General features: G+C 47.8%; 2 protein-coding genes across 4 annotated transcripts in view; one reads left to right on the top strand and one right to left on the bottom strand.

The window, feature by feature from the left end:
* The first annotated feature begins 1,799 nt into the window (after window positions 1-1,799).
* B3gnt9 (UDP-GlcNAc:betaGal beta-1,3-N-acetylglucosaminyltransferase 9) lies at window positions 1,800-4,289 on the top strand. Of its 2 annotated transcripts, none has more exons than XM_021170378.1 (2): window positions 1,800-1,922; window positions 2,111-4,289. In XM_021170378.1, the coding sequence occupies exon 2, from the start codon at window positions 2,199-2,201 to the stop codon at window positions 3,390-3,392; it is 1,194 nt and encodes a 397-aa protein (XP_021026037.1). In that variant the 5' UTR covers window positions 1,800-1,922; window positions 2,111-2,198; the 3' UTR covers window positions 3,393-4,289. The 2 variants fall into 2 exon arrangements, with proteins under 2 accessions (XP_021026037.1, XP_029336493.1); XM_029480633.1 differs by having other exon boundaries at window positions 1,806-1,949.
* The window catches only part of C8H16orf70 (chromosome 8 C16orf70 homolog), a 26,278-nt gene continuing 13,026 nt past the window's right edge, over window positions 3,892-17,143 (bottom strand). Inside the window, exons 5-16 of one of the 2 annotated variants that reach the window (XM_029480632.1) lie at window positions 16,282-16,361; window positions 15,958-16,052; window positions 15,300-15,397; window positions 15,099-15,211; window positions 10,860-10,993; window positions 10,494-10,577; window positions 9,000-9,082; window positions 8,361-8,404; window positions 7,486-7,619; window positions 7,295-7,353; window positions 6,151-6,223; window positions 3,892-5,330 (exon numbers count right to left, since the gene is read on the bottom strand). In XM_029480632.1, coding sequence (XP_029336492.1) covers window positions 5,244-5,330; window positions 6,151-6,223; window positions 7,295-7,353; window positions 7,486-7,619; window positions 8,361-8,404; window positions 9,000-9,082; window positions 10,494-10,577; window positions 10,860-10,993; window positions 15,099-15,211; window positions 15,300-15,397; window positions 15,958-16,052; window positions 16,282-16,361 — 1,084 coding nt within the window. In that variant the 3' untranslated portion in view covers window positions 3,892-5,243. The remainder of the gene's footprint in view (window positions 5,331-6,150; window positions 6,224-7,294; window positions 7,354-7,485; window positions 7,620-8,360; window positions 8,405-8,999; window positions 9,083-10,493; window positions 10,578-10,859; window positions 10,994-15,098; window positions 15,212-15,299; window positions 15,398-15,957; window positions 16,053-16,281; window positions 16,362-17,143) is intronic. The other variant, XM_021170375.2, reaches the window with a different exon arrangement.

Here is a 17,143-nt window from a genome sequence, read left to right as displayed (position 1 = left end):
GTTCAAATCCCAGCAACCACATGGTGGCTCACAACCATCCGTAACGAGATCTGGCGCCCTCTTCTGGAGTGTCTGAAGACAGCTACAGTGTGCTTATGTATAATAAATAAATAAATCTTAAAAAAAAAAAAAAGGATTTAGAGGGCTGGTGAGATGGCTCAGTGGGTAAGAGCACTCGACTGCTCTTCTGAAGGTCTGAAGTTCAAATCCCACATGGTGGCTCACAACCACCTCTAATGAGATCTGATGCCCTCTTCTGGTGTGTCTGAAGACAGTTACAGTGTACTTACATATAATAAATAAATAAATAAACAAATAAATAAATTTAAAAAAAGGATTTAGAAATGAAAAAAGAACAAGGGATGTGTACATAAAATGCCCCTTACTGCCACACAGTTACTGGATGGAAAGTCCAGAGCAGCATAGAGACCAAGGAGTTCAGATCCTAACTCACTGCTCCACCTCCTGATCCCATACACCACACCTGCACATCTGTGTGTGCATAAGTGCACACCTAAGTGCACTCCCCCTAAAGTTCCTCCTTCCATGGCTGTTTAGAGACTCCAGAGTTTGACCCTGCCCCTATTACGAGACAATGTCTCACGTAGCTCAGATTGGTATCAAGTTCCCTGTGAAACCAGGGATGACCCTGAACTTCTGACCCTCCTGAGTGCTGGGGTTATAGGCGTGTACCACCATGCCCAGTTTATAGAACGCTCCAGCTTAAACTCTCACATGCTACATCTGCAACTGAGTCACATCCCCTGCCTTCCAGTGTTGGGATTTTATAACAAGGCCAGTGAGACACCTTTAGAGTTCTCTATAGTTCCCCAATTGAGGAAACCAATCAAGAATGGAGCTGGAATACTAGTGCAGGCTTGTAATCCCAACACTTTGGAGGTCATTATCTTGAGGCTATGCAGGGTACATAACACAGCCTGTCCTCAGAACCCTAAAAGACGAGTGGGTGGGTAAGAGTGGGTGGTTTAGCCTGGATGACAAAGCAGCTCAAAGAGGTAGGAAAACCAGGGGATCTAGAAAACAGCCTAACTGGGCTCAATAGGCTCTTTTAGAAGCCTCCCGAAAACACCAATCCCTGACAGCCCAAACTGTACTGCTCAGGCAACAGCATGGTCAGTTCTACCTCAAGGATGCTATGTTGGGGAGCAGGAACGGGCATGGAGTGACAGGAATGAAGTGCTTGTCTAGGAAATTACTGTAGGCAGAAGTGGTTCCATTTCCTGTATCCAGTGGATGAAGAGAACAAAGGAGCGCTGGGTGGAAGATTCCTGGGGGCAGTGTGTTCTGGCTGTGTCATCCTGGGGCAAGTCACTTAGCTCACTAAGTATTGGTCCTCTTTGGGTAGAGCTGCTGGCAAGTCTGCAGGAACAGAACTTGCTGTCTTGATCGTTTGGGTGTGTATGCTTGTGTTTACTGGTGGCAAGCAGGGCAGAGTTCTGAGTAAGAAAGCAGCTTTATATTATTGGGGCAATTCGTGGCTTCTGCTTGGTGAATCAGGGCTGCTGAAAGAGATTTTCTGAAAGATGGCCCGGTATGGCGGCCAGAAGAGCTGAAAGTTAAAGCATTCAGGCTTAGGGGTTTGGGGCCTATCAGCTGTCTACTTCTTAAGCTTAGACTAAACTCGGAGTTCCAGCGTCCTATCAAAAAGACTAGGCTTTCTCAGCAAGAGTCTCCCTGTGAGAAGCCCTCTCAGGGACCAGGCCATAGTCAGAGATGGCACTCCCTGCACCAAGGCGGAGCTGAGCTCCAGATGTCGGGGCGTACACAGCTGTAGGATCACGTGGCACGGCCTCAGCCCCCTTCCTGCCAACGCTGCATTTGGCTCAAGCCGGGGTCATGGCTGCCCTTGGGACCCTGAACTGACAGTTTCGGGGGTTGTTACCCCTCCCCCGCGGTCAAGCGTGAGTGCTGGGGTCCTAAGGACCAAGGTCAGAGGCGGGGAGGGGGAAAGGTAGAAGGGACCCAGCTTTGATGCACTGGGTGCTGGGGGTGGGGGGCGGTAGGGGAGAGGCCTGCGTCTCCCTGCCCAGACTTTGGGATCCTTTCTGGGCTGGAGCTGAGGTTAGAAGCTTAACTTTTTGTCCCTTAGGCTGCTGCGGTGGGGGCAGGGACAGGGACGGAGGTCGACCGAGTGGATGAAGGAAGGATAGAGGACCCTGTGAAGGGCGGGGCTGGTCATGAGGAGGAGGCCGCGCCTTTGCCGAGACGCGTGGCTTACGCTGCTGCTCAGCGCCGCCCTCGGACTCCTGCTCTACGCGCAGCGCGACGGGGCATCCCCCACGACCAGACCACCAGCGCGAGGACCCCAGATCCCGCGGCCCACTCCTGGCCTCCGAGCACGGGAGCTCCCCAACACCGCCCGCGCAGCCCCGCTGGCCTACGAGGGGGACACTCCGGTGCCGCCCACACCTACGGACCCCTTTGACTTCGGCGGGTATCTGCGCGCCAAGGACCAACGGCGCTTCCCGCTGCTCATTAACCAGCGTCGCAAATGCCGCAGCGACGGCGCATCCGGCGGCTCGCCGGACCTGCTCATCGCTGTCAAGTCTGTGGCTGCCGACTTTGAGCGGCGGGAAGCCGTTCGCCAGACTTGGGGAGCTGAGGGTCGCGTGCAGGGGGCACTCGTGCGCCGAGTGTTCTTGTTGGGCGTGCCCAAGGGGGCGGGCTCCGACGGGGCAGGCACGCGTTCGCACTGGCGCGCCCTGCTGGAGGCCGAGAGCCGAGCTTATGCAGACATTCTGCTCTGGGCTTTCGAAGACACCTTTTTCAATCTAACGCTGAAGGAGATTCACTTTCTATCTTGGGCCTCAGCATTCTGTCCAGATGTACACTTTGTTTTTAAGGGCGATGCAGATGTGTTCGTGCACGTGAGGAACCTGCTGCAGTTTCTGGAACTCCGGGATCCGGCACAGGACCTTCTTGCGGGTGATGTGATTGTGCAGGCAAGGCCAATCCGAGCTAGAGCCAGCAAGTACTTCATTCCCCAGGCTGTGTATGGACTGCCCGTTTACCCTGCCTACGCAGGTGGTGGCGGCTTTGTTCTTTCGGGAGCCACGCTCCGACGCCTAGCTGATGCTTGCTCACAAGTTGAGCTCTTTCCCATAGACGATGTCTTTCTAGGCATGTGTTTGCAGCGCTTGCGGCTCACACCTGAGCCTCATCCAGCGTTTCGCACCTTTGGCATCTCCCAGCCTTCAGCTGCACCTCATCTTCGAACCTTCGACCCCTGTTTCTACCGAGAACTGGTGGTAGTACATGGGCTGTCTGCAGCTGACATCTGGCTTATGTGGCGCTTGTTGCATGGGCCTCAGGGCCCAGTCTGTGCACATCCACAGCCTGTGGCAACAGGTCCCTTCCAATGGAATTCTTAGTTATCTCTCACGCTATCAAACTTCTCTTACTCAGCTGCAGGACAGAACATGAAAGAACCCAAAGGGGTTTTCCATGTGGGTTTATAGTGTACATGGCTTTTCTCCAGATCACTCACTGAGAGAGCTAGGGCTGGAATGATACAAACACAAGTGGATATACCCATGGCCAGGCCTCAGCCCTCGTGGACCTGGCAGGCATTTTCGTATAGTTACTAGCTTCCTTTCTTCTCTCATTGGATTCCCAGTGGCCATATCTTATCTCTTCCCTTTGAGGTCTGGTGTTAGAACTAACTAAGCCCTTCAGGTCCAGGTTTGCCTGTAGCATGTGGGGTGGGGCCATCATGTGTCACAGTCTTGCCCACTATATTCACACACACAACTATGCCAGTGTACTTCTGTAGGGTGATCCATCCCCTTCCCGAAAGGAATCCCAAGATTCCTCCACTATAAGATTGCCCATATTCTTCAACTCCAGCTTCAAGGAAATCAATAGCTCACATTTTAGTACAAACACCCCAGTGGCAGCACATGGCACGCTGTCACTGTGGGCATAGGTGCTTTATTGGAAGGGGGACAAGGATGGGAAGAGTCCTGGCTACCCTGACAGTGGGATGTGCAGGGTCTCTGGTCACTGAGGCAAGGTCCAAATGGGAAGACACCTGTCAAATCAGTCATGGGAGTGCCACACAGGCCTGGCTGTAGGCCCAGGAACCATACAGACAGCTGGGGCAGGTCCCCTGCACATTCATCATGAACTATACAAGATGAGGCTGTACATGAGTTAATTACAAAAGTCATTATTTACAAAAATCTGTACACACATTTGAAAAACTCACAAAATTGTCATCTATGTATCACAAGTTGCTAGACCAAAATATTAAAAATGGGATAAAATTATATGTTTCTCTTCTCAATTCTTTTCAAAAGGATTACTATTTTAAAGCACATATATGCTACTTCCCATTAGCAAGACCCATGTAAGAAACCAAGCAGCCTAGTGTTCCTTGAGCCTCTAGGCCTTAAACCAAGTAGCCAGGCCAGGCCAGGCCAGTGCCCAGAACTAGGGCAAGGAGCTGGCCCACAGTGCATAACAGAATGCTGTAATGTAACAAAAGGAGGAAGGTGTCTTTGGCTAACACTTTGGCATTAAATAAAAGAGGCAAACAAGATGGAGACATGCAGCCCTGTCAGCCAGGTTGGACCAAGAGACACAGGTGACCTTAAAGGCTGGCTCCCAGAGCAGCAGTGGGAACCAGGCCTGGTACATACCTGGTAGGAAATGATTTCAACCACTTAGGTATGCCACCTGGGCACGGCAAGGAGCACTCACAGGAGAAGCAGGGAAAGGCAGTGGGCCACACCAGCCACAGCCAGCTCATCAAGTCACTAAAGTGGATGGAGTGCAAATATTGCAACCAAGTACTACCGACACGCTACCTGCTCTGCTCACCTTAGGGGCCACGTGGCAATGTTGGGCCAAAAGCAGGACCCTGTTCTCATCCTGGGAATATTTTCTTAGCTAGAGAAAGAGTCCTGTCTTCCCTATGCGAGCAGGGCAGGGGCTGCCGTGCCCTTTATTACACGTTAGTTAAGAGAGCCCTCATCATGGCTCTAAGTTTGTGCTTTTTTTGCACACTGTGTTCTCTCCTGGCAACAGCAGGCTTAGGACAGAGTATCTGGGTCCTCCGTCCCAAGGCAGAGGACTCAGCCCAAATCCTACTTCCAAACCCTTCTGAGTCCTAGGGCCGTTCAACACTGCCAAGGTGCCCAAGCAAACACACAGGGTGGCACAGAGACCCACTGAGCTGGATGTGATGCACAGTTCCATGGACAGGGAAAACAGTGATGTCCTTAGGGCAGCTCTGCTGTTCTCAGGTGGGCACCAGGCCTAGGGGGGCCATACAGGGTCACTGAGGCAATGTGGTTGTTCTGCATGACCTGGTGTAAGAAGAGAACAGCAGGTCACAAGGGAAGGACTGGGTGGGCTAGAGGGTGCACACACAGCGCACTTCACACAGGCCCGGGCCCTGCATTTCCTCAATCACCAACTTTCTGTCAGTGGGGTTTACTTCTGCTCAAGGACTGCCTGTTCTTCACAGGACACATGGCTTTTATAAACCCGAGTATCATATCTAGTCTCTACAACTGCGAAAGCCTGCTGAAGTATGGCATCCAGATTATGGGGGTGGGGTGGGGGCTCCCAAGGCTTCTTTCAAACCAGTGGGGTGCCCAAGGCCTCTCATCCACGTGGGGCTCAAGGATCAGCACACCCAAGTGTGGCCACACTTGCCATGAGGTGCCCGCTCCCTGCTGCACTGCTTACTGATAAATAAGGCATCATTGATAGGCTCATCCTGTTGGATAATACTTCTTCAGGTTTGGTGACCCCAGATTGCCCCAGCCTATTTTTTTTTTCTTTTTTGACATTATTAATTTAGCCTGTGGCAAGGGGCATGCACTTCCCACAGTGTACATGTAGAGGTCAGAGAACAACTTTCAGGACACTGTTCTCTTACCATGTGGGTACCAGGAATTGAACTCAGGTCCTTAGGCCTGGCAGTGAGCACCTTTACCTGCTGAGCTACACCTCTCTGGTTCCCTAATCATCATGTCTGAGCTTCAGACAGCAGAGATGAGAAAAGATTCATCTGTCCAGCATGGCTGTTATGTTAACCCACCTACAATTCTCCTCAATCACTTGCTTGGCCTTGCTACAATGACAAAGCCCTCAGCAGCTTATTTGGCCTCTAGGACTCACCTCAAAGATCATCCGCTGAAGACCAAAGCAGAATGTGGAGCCAAATGGATTGGTGTTATTTGGGGACGAGGACCTGAAGCCAGAGAATCCAGAATTAGAGAAACAAAGGTCAAGCAGCAGAAGGTCCGGTTCCTTCTGGGATGTGGGTCACAGGCCAGTGGGCTCTCATGACCAAGTGAGTCTGTGGAATACAGAGGCCCTCAAGGTCAAGTGGTAAGACGTGGCTTCTTTAAACTCTTGAGTCAAAGATCAAAATAAGCTGCTGTGCAGGTTAGTTTTTCTCAACATGAACTGGATTCACCTGGGAAGAGGATACCCTTGTTGAGGAATTGCTTCATCAGACTGGCATGATGGTATGTCTGTGGGGTATTTTTAGTGACTGATGTAGGAGAGCCCAGCCCACTATGTATGGTGCTACTCTTGGGCAGGGGGTGCTGAGCTGTGTAAGAGAGCAAGCTGTAGCTGAGCATGGCAGTGAGGGTCTTTAATCACACCCAGAGGGCAGGAGCAGGTGGATCTCTGAGTTCAAGGCCAGCCAGGCTTACATAGAAAGAGATCCTCTTTAACCATTCCTGAAGAAAGCTGAGCACACCAGGGAAAGTCAGCCAGTACGTGGCTTTCCTCCATGGTTCCTGCCCCAACGATAGATTTTAATCAGACTGGGCAAACCAAATAAATCCTTTCTCCCCACAGCAACAGAGGTCAAACTAGGACAGTTACTACAGAACTGAATGGGATGGAAATGTCAGGAAGTCCCTTCGAGTGAGAGGGAGCGTCATCATGGCAGCAAAAGGTTAGATCTTATAGCAGGTGGCAGATCTGATGGGAAAGGAAAGCTGAAGACAGGGAGTCAGACAACTGCTTATTCTGAATAAGGGTCACGTGAGAGGAACCCTAGAGATAGGCAGAGGACAGGGAGATGTACCAAGGCAACCTTTCACAGTAAACATGAAGAACAGCTCATCTAATCCTAACATGCATGACACGTTACGGAGTATATTTTAGCAACACCACCTGGAGCTGGAATCTAGCCCAGGGCTGGCACATGCTAGGCAAATATACTATACTGAGCTGTATCGCTAGTCCAGAAACGTATGTAGCTTGTACATTAGCCACTGAGCAGATGCAGCAACCTCCCACTTACCTGTGCAAGACAACAGGCTTCTCCACAGGATGGCCCAGAAGCTCCTGGATGCTGTCCCACTGCAAAAGGGATAGGGGCAGCGGGGGTCAGCAAGGACCCAGACACAGCTGATTAATGCACTGCCCAGAGAACATGGCCCTAGACATGCACACCTCCTTCTTAGACTACCAGACAGGAAGATAAGAGCTTACCTTGCTGTAGGTTGTGCATATTTCAGTCTGACCACCTGCATTTTCTGGAAAGAGAAGATGGTGCAGGCTGGGTTGAGCTGGCCTGTAGGTCCAGCCACAGGCAGAATCCAGACTAGCCATGCTTTGTGCTATGGCTGGAGTACACAGGGAGCAAAGGCAGGTTGTTTGGAAGAACGTAGAAAGGCAACGGGAGGCCAGTCTTGGTGTGAGCTACACTAGTTGGCCATGGGCACAAAGGATGTGTAAGGCACACTGGGTGATAATCAACAGACAGGAAACTCCTCTGTCCACTAGCCAATAGTGCCAGTCACAGGAGAACAAAGGATCATCCCAGAGGAGATAAGGCTCTATGGAGAAGACAGTGAGCAAGGACACTGCCAGCCCAAGCACTACACTTGGCTGGCTTCTCCTCTTTCTTCCTTTCTTTCTTTTTCTTCCTTCCTTCCTTTCTTATTATTATATGTAAGTACACTGTAGCTGTCTTCAGACACCCCAGAAGAGGGAGTCAAATCTCATTAAGGATGGTTGTGAGCCATCATGTGGTTTCTGGGATTTGAACTCAGGACCTTCGGAACAGTCAGTGCTCTTAACCGCTGAGCCATCTCACCAGCCCTCCCTCCCTCCCTTCCTGACTTATTTATTTATTTATTATATGTAAGTACACTGTAGCTGTCTTCAGACACCCCAGAAGAGAGCATCAGTTCTCATTACGGATGGTTGTGAGCCACCATGTGGTTGCTTGGATTTGAACTCATGACCTTCAGAAGAGCAGTCGGCTCTCTTAACCGCTGAGTCATCTCTACAGCCTCCTTTTACTTTCTTCATACAGGCAGGTAACTGCATGTTCCTTTAACCTGAGGGGACTCTCAACTCACCTTTCTTTATGGCTAGTGGGATCTTGAACTCACAGCGGTGGTAACTAGAAAGAAGATAGACAAAGATAAAACCTGTTTCTCGGGAGGCCTAACCACTCTTACATCTCTACTCAGCATCCCAGAAAGGCAGAACCCTATGTTACCTGCCCAAAGTCCTGGCTCAGGATCTTTGACAACATTCATTGGGGGAAAGGCCCAACTCAGACACTGAAGCCCAACAGAAAAGTACATGGCTTTCAGGTCTAAAAAGACTACTAACTATAGCTATAAGCGATAAAAGCTTCTGGTCGGACACAGAGACTCATACTTGTAATCCCAGAAGGAGGAGGCTGAGAGATGAGGATTGTTTTGAGTTTGAGGCCAGCCTAGGTTACACAGCACGCACCAGACCAGAGGACCCTGCCTATAAATGCTAACAGTTTCTGACTGTATGTTCTATTTGCAAACAGTACACACAGATGTACTGGGAAGGGGCACAGAAGGCACTTAGCATCCATTTATTTCCCACAAGCCAGAAGTGTCAGGTAGAAGCCGTGAGTGCCTTGAGTGCCGACAGCCCACTTGAGGCACTGGGTTCAACGGCCAGCACCACATTCAGCCACAAGTTCTGTTCCTCTTGCTCACCTAAGGTATACTCACATGTTAAAATTATAATGCCCAGGGTAATTGGTATGCAGGACAAACTTCTTCACTTTGTGTGTATTTGCATCAAACAGGATGTCCTGACAAAGGAAACAAGATGTTCAAGTATGAAAAGTCAGCAAGGCAGGTCAGGGGCCTTTCCAAGAGAATTCCAACTTGGAGCATTCAATCATGAGAACACTAGGAACTTCCTTCACATATTTAGAGGCCTGAACCAGGCATCTTTGGTGGAGGGGGCCTGGCAGGAACTGGGGTTCTAGTTCCACTGCTTGGCAACTTGAACAGCCAAGGAAGGGAAATCTTATTTTTCCAATGGGACCTAGCATTTTTTTTTTTTTTTTTAGCCAAATGCAGATTCCGGCTCAAAGACACCAAGACTCAGGGCAGTTTACTCTGGAAAAGTTCAGATACCCACCTACGGAAACACTATAACCAAGTGGATCCCAGCTTCTATAAAAATTGACAAGTAATGGAATTGCCATTCAACATAACCATTTATCAGAATTGAAACCTGAATTCCATGCCATCTGCTAATCACTTCCTCTTGTAACTACTAACTTTCCTAGGCACTGAGGGTAATTTCTTGCTCTGTCTCTTTACCAACAGAATGCAACCTAAGCTAGCCATTGTCACCACCTTCCTCACTGGTCCTTGAACTCTGACTCTCTCAGTCCCATTCCTTCCTGTTGCCCGCCATCCTACCCTCAGAAGTCTGTCCTCACAGAGCTCCCTACAGATTCCTGGCTTGTGTTTGGCCTTTTTCATGTAGGTTAAGCAGCCTTTTTCTCTCCCTCTCTATAATCTACTTTTCTGCCTTTAGACTTCAGAACATTGAAAGCTCAAAGCTACTTGAGGATTCATGGTCCAGTTGGGTATAGTAACACATGCCTGTAGTCACAGACATGAGATGATTGTAAGTCTGAGTCTAGCTTTGGCTACACAACAAGACCCTGTCTCAAACCAAAGTTAAAAAACAAAACAATGATGACCGATGGCACATGCCAACTTTGCCCTGAAATGTTCCATCTGGCACATTTATACAAGCATCCTATCTACCAGCCAGACTGTCTCCTCCGATGGCAGCCACCAACTCCATCTAGTGCCTCACTCAGGTCCAGAATATACAGCTGCATTAACATGTCTGGGGTAGTCCTCTAAAAATACAAAGGCACACGCTTAGTGCCCGGGCTTTCCAGTCTCTCTTTTTTTGTTACTCCAAAGAGTGTCTTATGTACTACCGGATAGTTCCTCAAACAGTTTAATGTGGTCTGTCCACAGTCCCCATATGTGACAAGATGTACCAGGAAAGCCAGTATCGCAGCATTCCTCCAGTCTTGACTACAGTGGGATACCAGAACCCATGAAAAATAGACCCGGCACAAGCAAAAAAAGACAAAAGTTCTTGATTCCCGGGAGGCGCGGTCACACAGGCACCTGACAGTGCCCTGCCTATGCCAACAGCAGTGAGACCCGTTAAGGCGCCATACTCACCACGCCGAGAGTAAAGTAGTTAAAGAAGTAGTCGTTGCACTTGGATGGGACTTGCTTATGAGGGGAAGGAGAGTGGATTTTCATCTGTCGGGGGAAATAACACGTTAAAATCCCTTTAAAATAGTCTCTAGCTAAACTGCACACTGTGGTCCTTATGTAACACTAAGCTGTTGGATAAGTGAGGCTGAGGAGCCAGATCTGCTAGTGTGGACACATCTCCAAGTGACAGAGATGGTGCCATTACACCAGAGGGCCCGAGGGAAGCTTTTCCGTCATGGAGAACAGACTATGCAGGAGCAGACCTTATCTATGCGGGCTCAAGTGCTGGGAACAGAGACTATTCACACTCTGAGCATCTTTCCCTACCTTGTCTTCAGATTTATAGAAGACTTTGTGTGGAGAGCCAAGCATGCTAAGAACATCTTGGCAAGAATCACCAAAATATACAGCACGCTCAAATACTCTCATTTTGGCATCTGCTAACACTCCAGGTCCACAACCTGCAGACAAGGGAAAAGAAGGTTCTGGTAAGAGCTGGAGGCACTGAAACCCAAAGGGCTCCAAAAAGCTGACAACTACCTCCTGACTGATCAGATCGAGCCAAAGGGCAAGACTACTAAAGTGTAAGTACCTGATTAACAGGGTAATTAAGCAAGACTTTGAAAAATCACTATTTTAAAATTGTGCCAGGGATCCTAGAGGATTATCTTATTTAACAATCCTTAAGTATTTATTTTCTTTTTTATCTTTAATATGCATTTCTTTTTGGGCCTGCTGTTGCACACCTTCGATCCCAGCCCTCAGAAGGGTTTCTCTGTATAGCCTTAGCTGTCCTGGAACTCAGGGATCTGTCCGGGCTGGCCTTGAACTCAGGGATCTGTCCACCAAGTGCTAGAACTAAAGGCATATGCCACCAGGCCCAGCCTTTTCCTTTGCTTTTGAGACAAGATCTCACATAACCCCAGGTGGCCTCAAATTTGCAAAGGAGTCAAGGATGACCTTGAAATCCTGATCCTCGTGCCTCTGCTCTCAGTGCTGAGGTTATACAGGCAGTGTGACACATGCTCAGGTTACCTAGTGGTTCTTCATTACCTACCATGGGCTACAACACTGTGCTGGTTGTTGAGGAAACTCTGGAGAGTAGAACTGCCTATTTCTCCCAGAAAGGTCTACTGTTAGAATTTACATAGATATAGTATAAACAGAGGCAGCTGTGGGCATTACAAATGTGAATAAAAAGCCTCAGACTTGTGGTCCTTCTGCCCCAGCCTCCAGAGTGCTAGATTTAAAGGCTATGTAGTACCACACCGTGACAACATCAATTGTACCCTCAAGACCACTTTTCCAGAAGAGTCACAATGACATATGTGTTGGTTCACTTCTTAACCCTACAGAAGTCTGACAGCATCTCCAACCCAGGGAGTAAGAGTGTTATCATTTGCACCGGGTGTGGTGGCGCACACCTTTAATCCCAGCACTTGGGAGGCAGAGGCAGGTGGATTTCTGAGTTCGAGGCCAGCCTGGTCTACAGAGTGAGTTCCAGGACAGCCAGGACTACACAGAGAAACCCTTGAAAAACCAAAAAAAAAAAAAAAAAAAAACCCAAACCAAACCAAACCAAAAAACAAAAGCATTCTGCTGTGCAAGAGTTTCCTGTTTGGTGCAATGATATAGCCATACATGGAGAAGTGCTTGCAGCTTAAGCAGCAGGCACAGAAGCAGTAAAAGCTCCACATTCCGGGTGTGGGAAGCATGGGCAATTAATATTTTACCCAAAAATTTAAAAGTAGCCAAAAGTCAGAGAAAAGCCTCCGTTTCTAGTGTCATGTTAACAAGATACCACTTTTCTCTTCACAGGGCATTACATCTGTCCAAACCTTTATCATGTCTAACAATCAGCTTGCTATATTTGAACAACACCAGAGAACCCAAATCTGAAATAAGTAGGCAGTGAGTTCTCCAACTAACTCAATTCTATTCTCAGTACACCAACTCTTTGTGAGATAAGGGTCTCTCTATGCAGGGCAGGCTGTCCTCCAGACTCACTCTTGGATCCAAGCCTCCCAGGGGCTAGACTTACATGGCTATAGTTTAATAACATTTGTTTTCTGCTATGTCTGCTGTTCTAAGTCATGTTGGGTAAGTATTGTCTCTTCCCTTGCAGAATTCTGTTAAATATCTCTCAATCCTATTCCATCTGATGCTTTCTGTACTGGTCAAAAATACAGAGCAAAACCCTTTGTGAGAGACAGACAGATTCAGAGACATACAACAGACACAGGAGAAGCAGTGGAGATCACTCTTCGTTAAGTTAATCTAAGAAGTCTGAAGTCTTTTTCCTCCACTAACAGTTTTAGCAGTGAGAAGTGTTAGAAGTGAACCACATAGGCAGGCAGCACTGGCTGAAATCTCTACACTCACTGGTTCTTCCTGCCACCCGATCACTACTGCTCTAGATGGAGACCCTGCTATTTCAGGGATGATCCTCCTGAGAAGAGAGACAGCACAGCCCTGACTTTGATTCAAACAGCAGCTCAAGCGTACTATTCCTTTACACAGCTGTGCTGTCACCCACACCACATTTTGGAGTGCTGATCCAGAAGTTGTAAGCTACTTGCTTTGCAGTTAATTTGAGGCAGGATCTTAAAATGAAGTCCAAGCTAGTCTCGAAGTCATGGTGAGCCTTTTGCCCAACTCTTTTAAGAGCTGGAATTACAGACTTGAGCCACCACACCCAGAAACTGATACAGGATCCTAGTGGGTGAAAATATACCCAGGTTGGACCCTGAGCTCCAAGATGGCATGGTCCCTGCAGCCTGCACACACCCAGGAACAATCTGGAAACGTCTCTGCAGGGCTTCTAGTGCTGCTGCTGTTTATTCAGACTTGCTAAAAAGACAAGTGGAGGCATTCTCTTAGAACCCGAGATTACTCAGGAGGAGGAAATGGGAGGATGAGTTCCAGTTCCTGCACAGTCTCAACTACGTTATAAGACTCTGTCTCTGGGGGCTGGAGAGATGGCTCATCGGTTAAGAGCACTGTCTGCTCTTTCACAGGTCATGAGTTCAATTCCCAGCAACCACTCGGTGGTACACGACCATCCATAATGGGATTTGACAGCAACAGTGGATGCACATACATAAAATTAAACAAACAAACAAACAACAAAAAAGACTGTGTCTCTCAAAACCAAACCAAACCAAACCCCAAAACACACTTAGTGGAGATCAAGCTGAGAAGCTGGAGAGAGCACTGGTAGTTAATGCTGGTTTGGTAGTTAAGTTTGAACTCCCATTACCCACAAGATGCATGCCTTTTATCCCAAGTACTCTGGAGACAGAGAGAGGCAGATGGATCTCTGAGTTTGAGGTCAGCCTAGTTAACAGAGCTAGTTCCAGAACAGCTGGTGCTGCATAGAGAAATCCTATCTAAAAAGAAAGCCAGACAATAGATACTCATGCCTTTATCCAGCATTTGTTAGCTGACCGAGAACTTGCCGGCCACACAGCCTAGCTCAAGTTGCCACAGGCCTCTGTCCTGAAGCAGTTCCAAGGAGAGAGGACATGCAATGTTCTGCTCTGGCCTCTGAGGCCACAGCTTAGGGTATACCATCAGTATTCAAAGGCATGCACCACAAACAAAGGTAAAACTATGTTTTGTCTCCTTGATTAAATTAAAGCTGCATCAAACTGTTATTTAATAAAATAAGTAACCATATTGCTTGTTTTCTATTAAAACTTGTTCGTTGAATCTGAACTTGGTTTTTTTTTTTTTGAGACAGGGTTTGTTGGGGGTTGGTCTGACGCTACTATGTATTCAAATATTAAATACTGGCCCCCCAGATCTGGCTGCAGTCCTGACAAACAGATTCTCATGCACACCAAATGATGCTGTATAAACTTTGCTCACCATCTTTTCTGACTGGCTTTATTAAAGTGGCTACAGCCAATACTAGGTAGGCTGGGTTTCAGCTATTGATCACAAAGAGAGGAAGGAGAGAAGAAGAGAAAAAGAAGGAAAGACCAAGGGGTCTCCATTAGATGGGATGGAGTAGACGTGGCTGAGGGAAGTGCACCCTGAGGACAGACTGCCCAGAACAGCTGAGGCTACACTCAAACAGCAAGTAACTTGGGGAGCACAGCTAGGAAATAAATAGCCAGTCTAGTCTAGAAAGTGGTGAGGGTAATTGGTCAGTAATTGTGCTAAAGCTGATTAAATAAATCAGTGGGACTCGGTCTTGATTATTGGGGGGCTGGCCAGGTCATACTAAGAACAAAGAGTTATTGATAGAATTCATAGCAATGAGGGTTTCTCTGTGTAGCCCTGGCTATTCTGGAACTTGCTGTGTAGACCAAGTCCACCTATCTCCATGGGAATTAAAGACATGTGCCACCGCCTCCTGACCAAATCTGAACCAGTTTCTGGGAGGTTGAGATCTCACAATTAGAATTAGTGTCTATACAAGGAAACCCCTGAGATTTTATGGGCCCTTTCCAACACAGGAATGTAACAATGAACATGTCTACAAATCAGGAATGAGCACTCAGCACATACTTCAAGTAGCAGAAGAGTCTTTACACCGATAAGATATAATGGAGAACCTACCTGCAGCAAGCAAGCGAAGCCGCAACCCTGAGGGTCCAGTTCCATCTCGAAGAACATCTACACTTTCAGCATATACATTCCCCAGGAAACAGCTCAGGGGCATCACAGGAGCCCTGGAGAAGGCACAGAATGAACAAGGCATGGGCCCCTGTTTCAGAAAGGCCATGGGCCTAGTACAAAGCTCATGTTCCTCACACTCACTTGGTATCTTGGAGGCTGTTTCCACTATAGATGTACATTCGTTTTACAGTTGCTCCATGGGGTATCTGAAGAGAAGCTAGACCATGGGCAAAATTGGGCTGCAAACAAGGCAAGAATTTTACTAAGGACATGTAGATCACGTGATGCAGGGTCTAATCCTCATTAAGAACTGGTATGGTCAAAGCACAGGACTGAACTTGGCTCTGAGTCAACTCGGTCACTTGAAAAAAGCAAGTGCATCTTCCATCTTTGAGTTTTGTTGCCTGCCTGCCTTCCTTTTCTTTCTTTTGAGACAGGGTTTACTAATTCAGGCTGGCCTTGAACCGAAGATCCTTCTGCCTCAGTCTCCTAAATGCTGAGATTACATACAAGTGTGTGTCTACTCTGCTTGTGAAACTTTAAAACAACAAGTAACTGAAGATCCAGAGAATGCACTCTTCAAACTGTTTAGGATGCTGCAGTTAGAAAATGGCTGGATATGCTGCTGACAATGTGAGGGCCTTAATGGCCCCCACAGTGCAAAATACCCTCTTCCTAGGAAAGAGTGCTTCCTCTATTCTATCTCTTGGCTGTTAAAGAACTCAAAGAAAGGTGTCCTGCCCACTTCCTTATCCCACATGGACACTGGAAAACCCCACAAGGACACAGAAGTGCTGACCTCATACTTGGGAGCCTCCGTCCACGAGTCTAACTGAAAAGAGAAAGACAGTCCTCGGAAGTTGAGGTGGAAGAGCTGCTCAGTAGAGTTGTACACTGTGGATAAGCAAGAGAGAACGACAGGGTTGACTGGAAGCTGCTTTGCAGTGCAAACCAGCTCTGTAGGCAGCAGTGCTTTTGTCTAGTTTCTGAACTGACCTACTAGGATGAAAACAAGGGTCTGAGGTGCTACACACCCATCCAGGGACCTGAATGAGGAGTGATGGCACCACCCACAGGCTTACAGCTAAGGGCTATCCAGAGGAATCAGATAGACTTGGCTTACCTCCAGGATGGGTTGCGCCAAAAGACTGGTCAATTTGCTCAATGGTAGGAGCGATGGCCTGAGAGTTAAAATGCACTCCACTGAAAAATACAAGTACTTTTTAATATCGGGTTTAACAAGATGGGCTTAGATCATGAGAAAAGGTGGCTGGAAGTTAGTGGCAGAATCCCACTATGTATCTCTGGCTGGCTGTGAGAATACCAGTCCTCCTGTCTTGGCCTGCCAGCTGCTGGGACTGCCAGCATGTGACATTGTATGCAGCATAAGAGTTATTCTTAAAACATTATATACAAATAAAATGACAAGGCATGGTGATCTGCACCTTTAATTAGCACTTGGGAGGTAGATATCAGCGAGTTAAAGGCCAGCCTGGTCTATATATAGAGTTCCAGGATACCCAAAACCATATAGTGAGACTCTGTCTCAAAATAAATAAACAAATAAATTTAAAATCAAATAAACTGTAAATAAGAGGAATTAATTAGGTGAGAAATAGGTCAATTTTGGAAGCCCATATATAATGTGGACTCTCTTGGGCTTCTCAATACAGTACTGACTCTAAATATAAAGACAAATGGACCCAGTGCCACTACAGGCTTTCCCATTCCTAGGCTAGCAAATACTGCCAGAACTGCCCCAGCAAGTGGGTCCTTGTCATGCTCTCAGTAAGGGAGTGTTCCTTACTGGAAGGTACAGTTTTTACTGTTGCAGTAGTGAGGAAGGAACCCAAGGTCCCTCATATGCTGGGCAAGCTCACTACCACTGTGCTGAAGGTACTCCTAACCCCTGAAAGTTTGTTCTAAATATGAGCATAGCACTTTGTCAGTTGGCTCAACTATCTAAAGCTTTTTTTTTTTTTTTT

Source organism: Mus caroli, chromosome 8 (genome assembly GCF_900094665.2).
Source record: "Mus caroli chromosome 8, CAROLI_EIJ_v1.1, whole genome shotgun sequence".
Lineage (NCBI taxonomy): Eukaryota > Metazoa > Chordata > Mammalia > Rodentia > Muridae > Mus > Mus caroli.
Note: the sequence above shows the minus strand (reverse complement) of the source record. Positions and strands in the feature narration are given on the sequence as shown.

Coding starts and splice junctions, on each gene's coding strand:
- B3gnt9 (XM_021170378.1), top strand. CDS start 2,199: ATGAGGAGGAGGCCGCGCCTTTGCCGAGACGCGTGGCTTACGCTGCTG.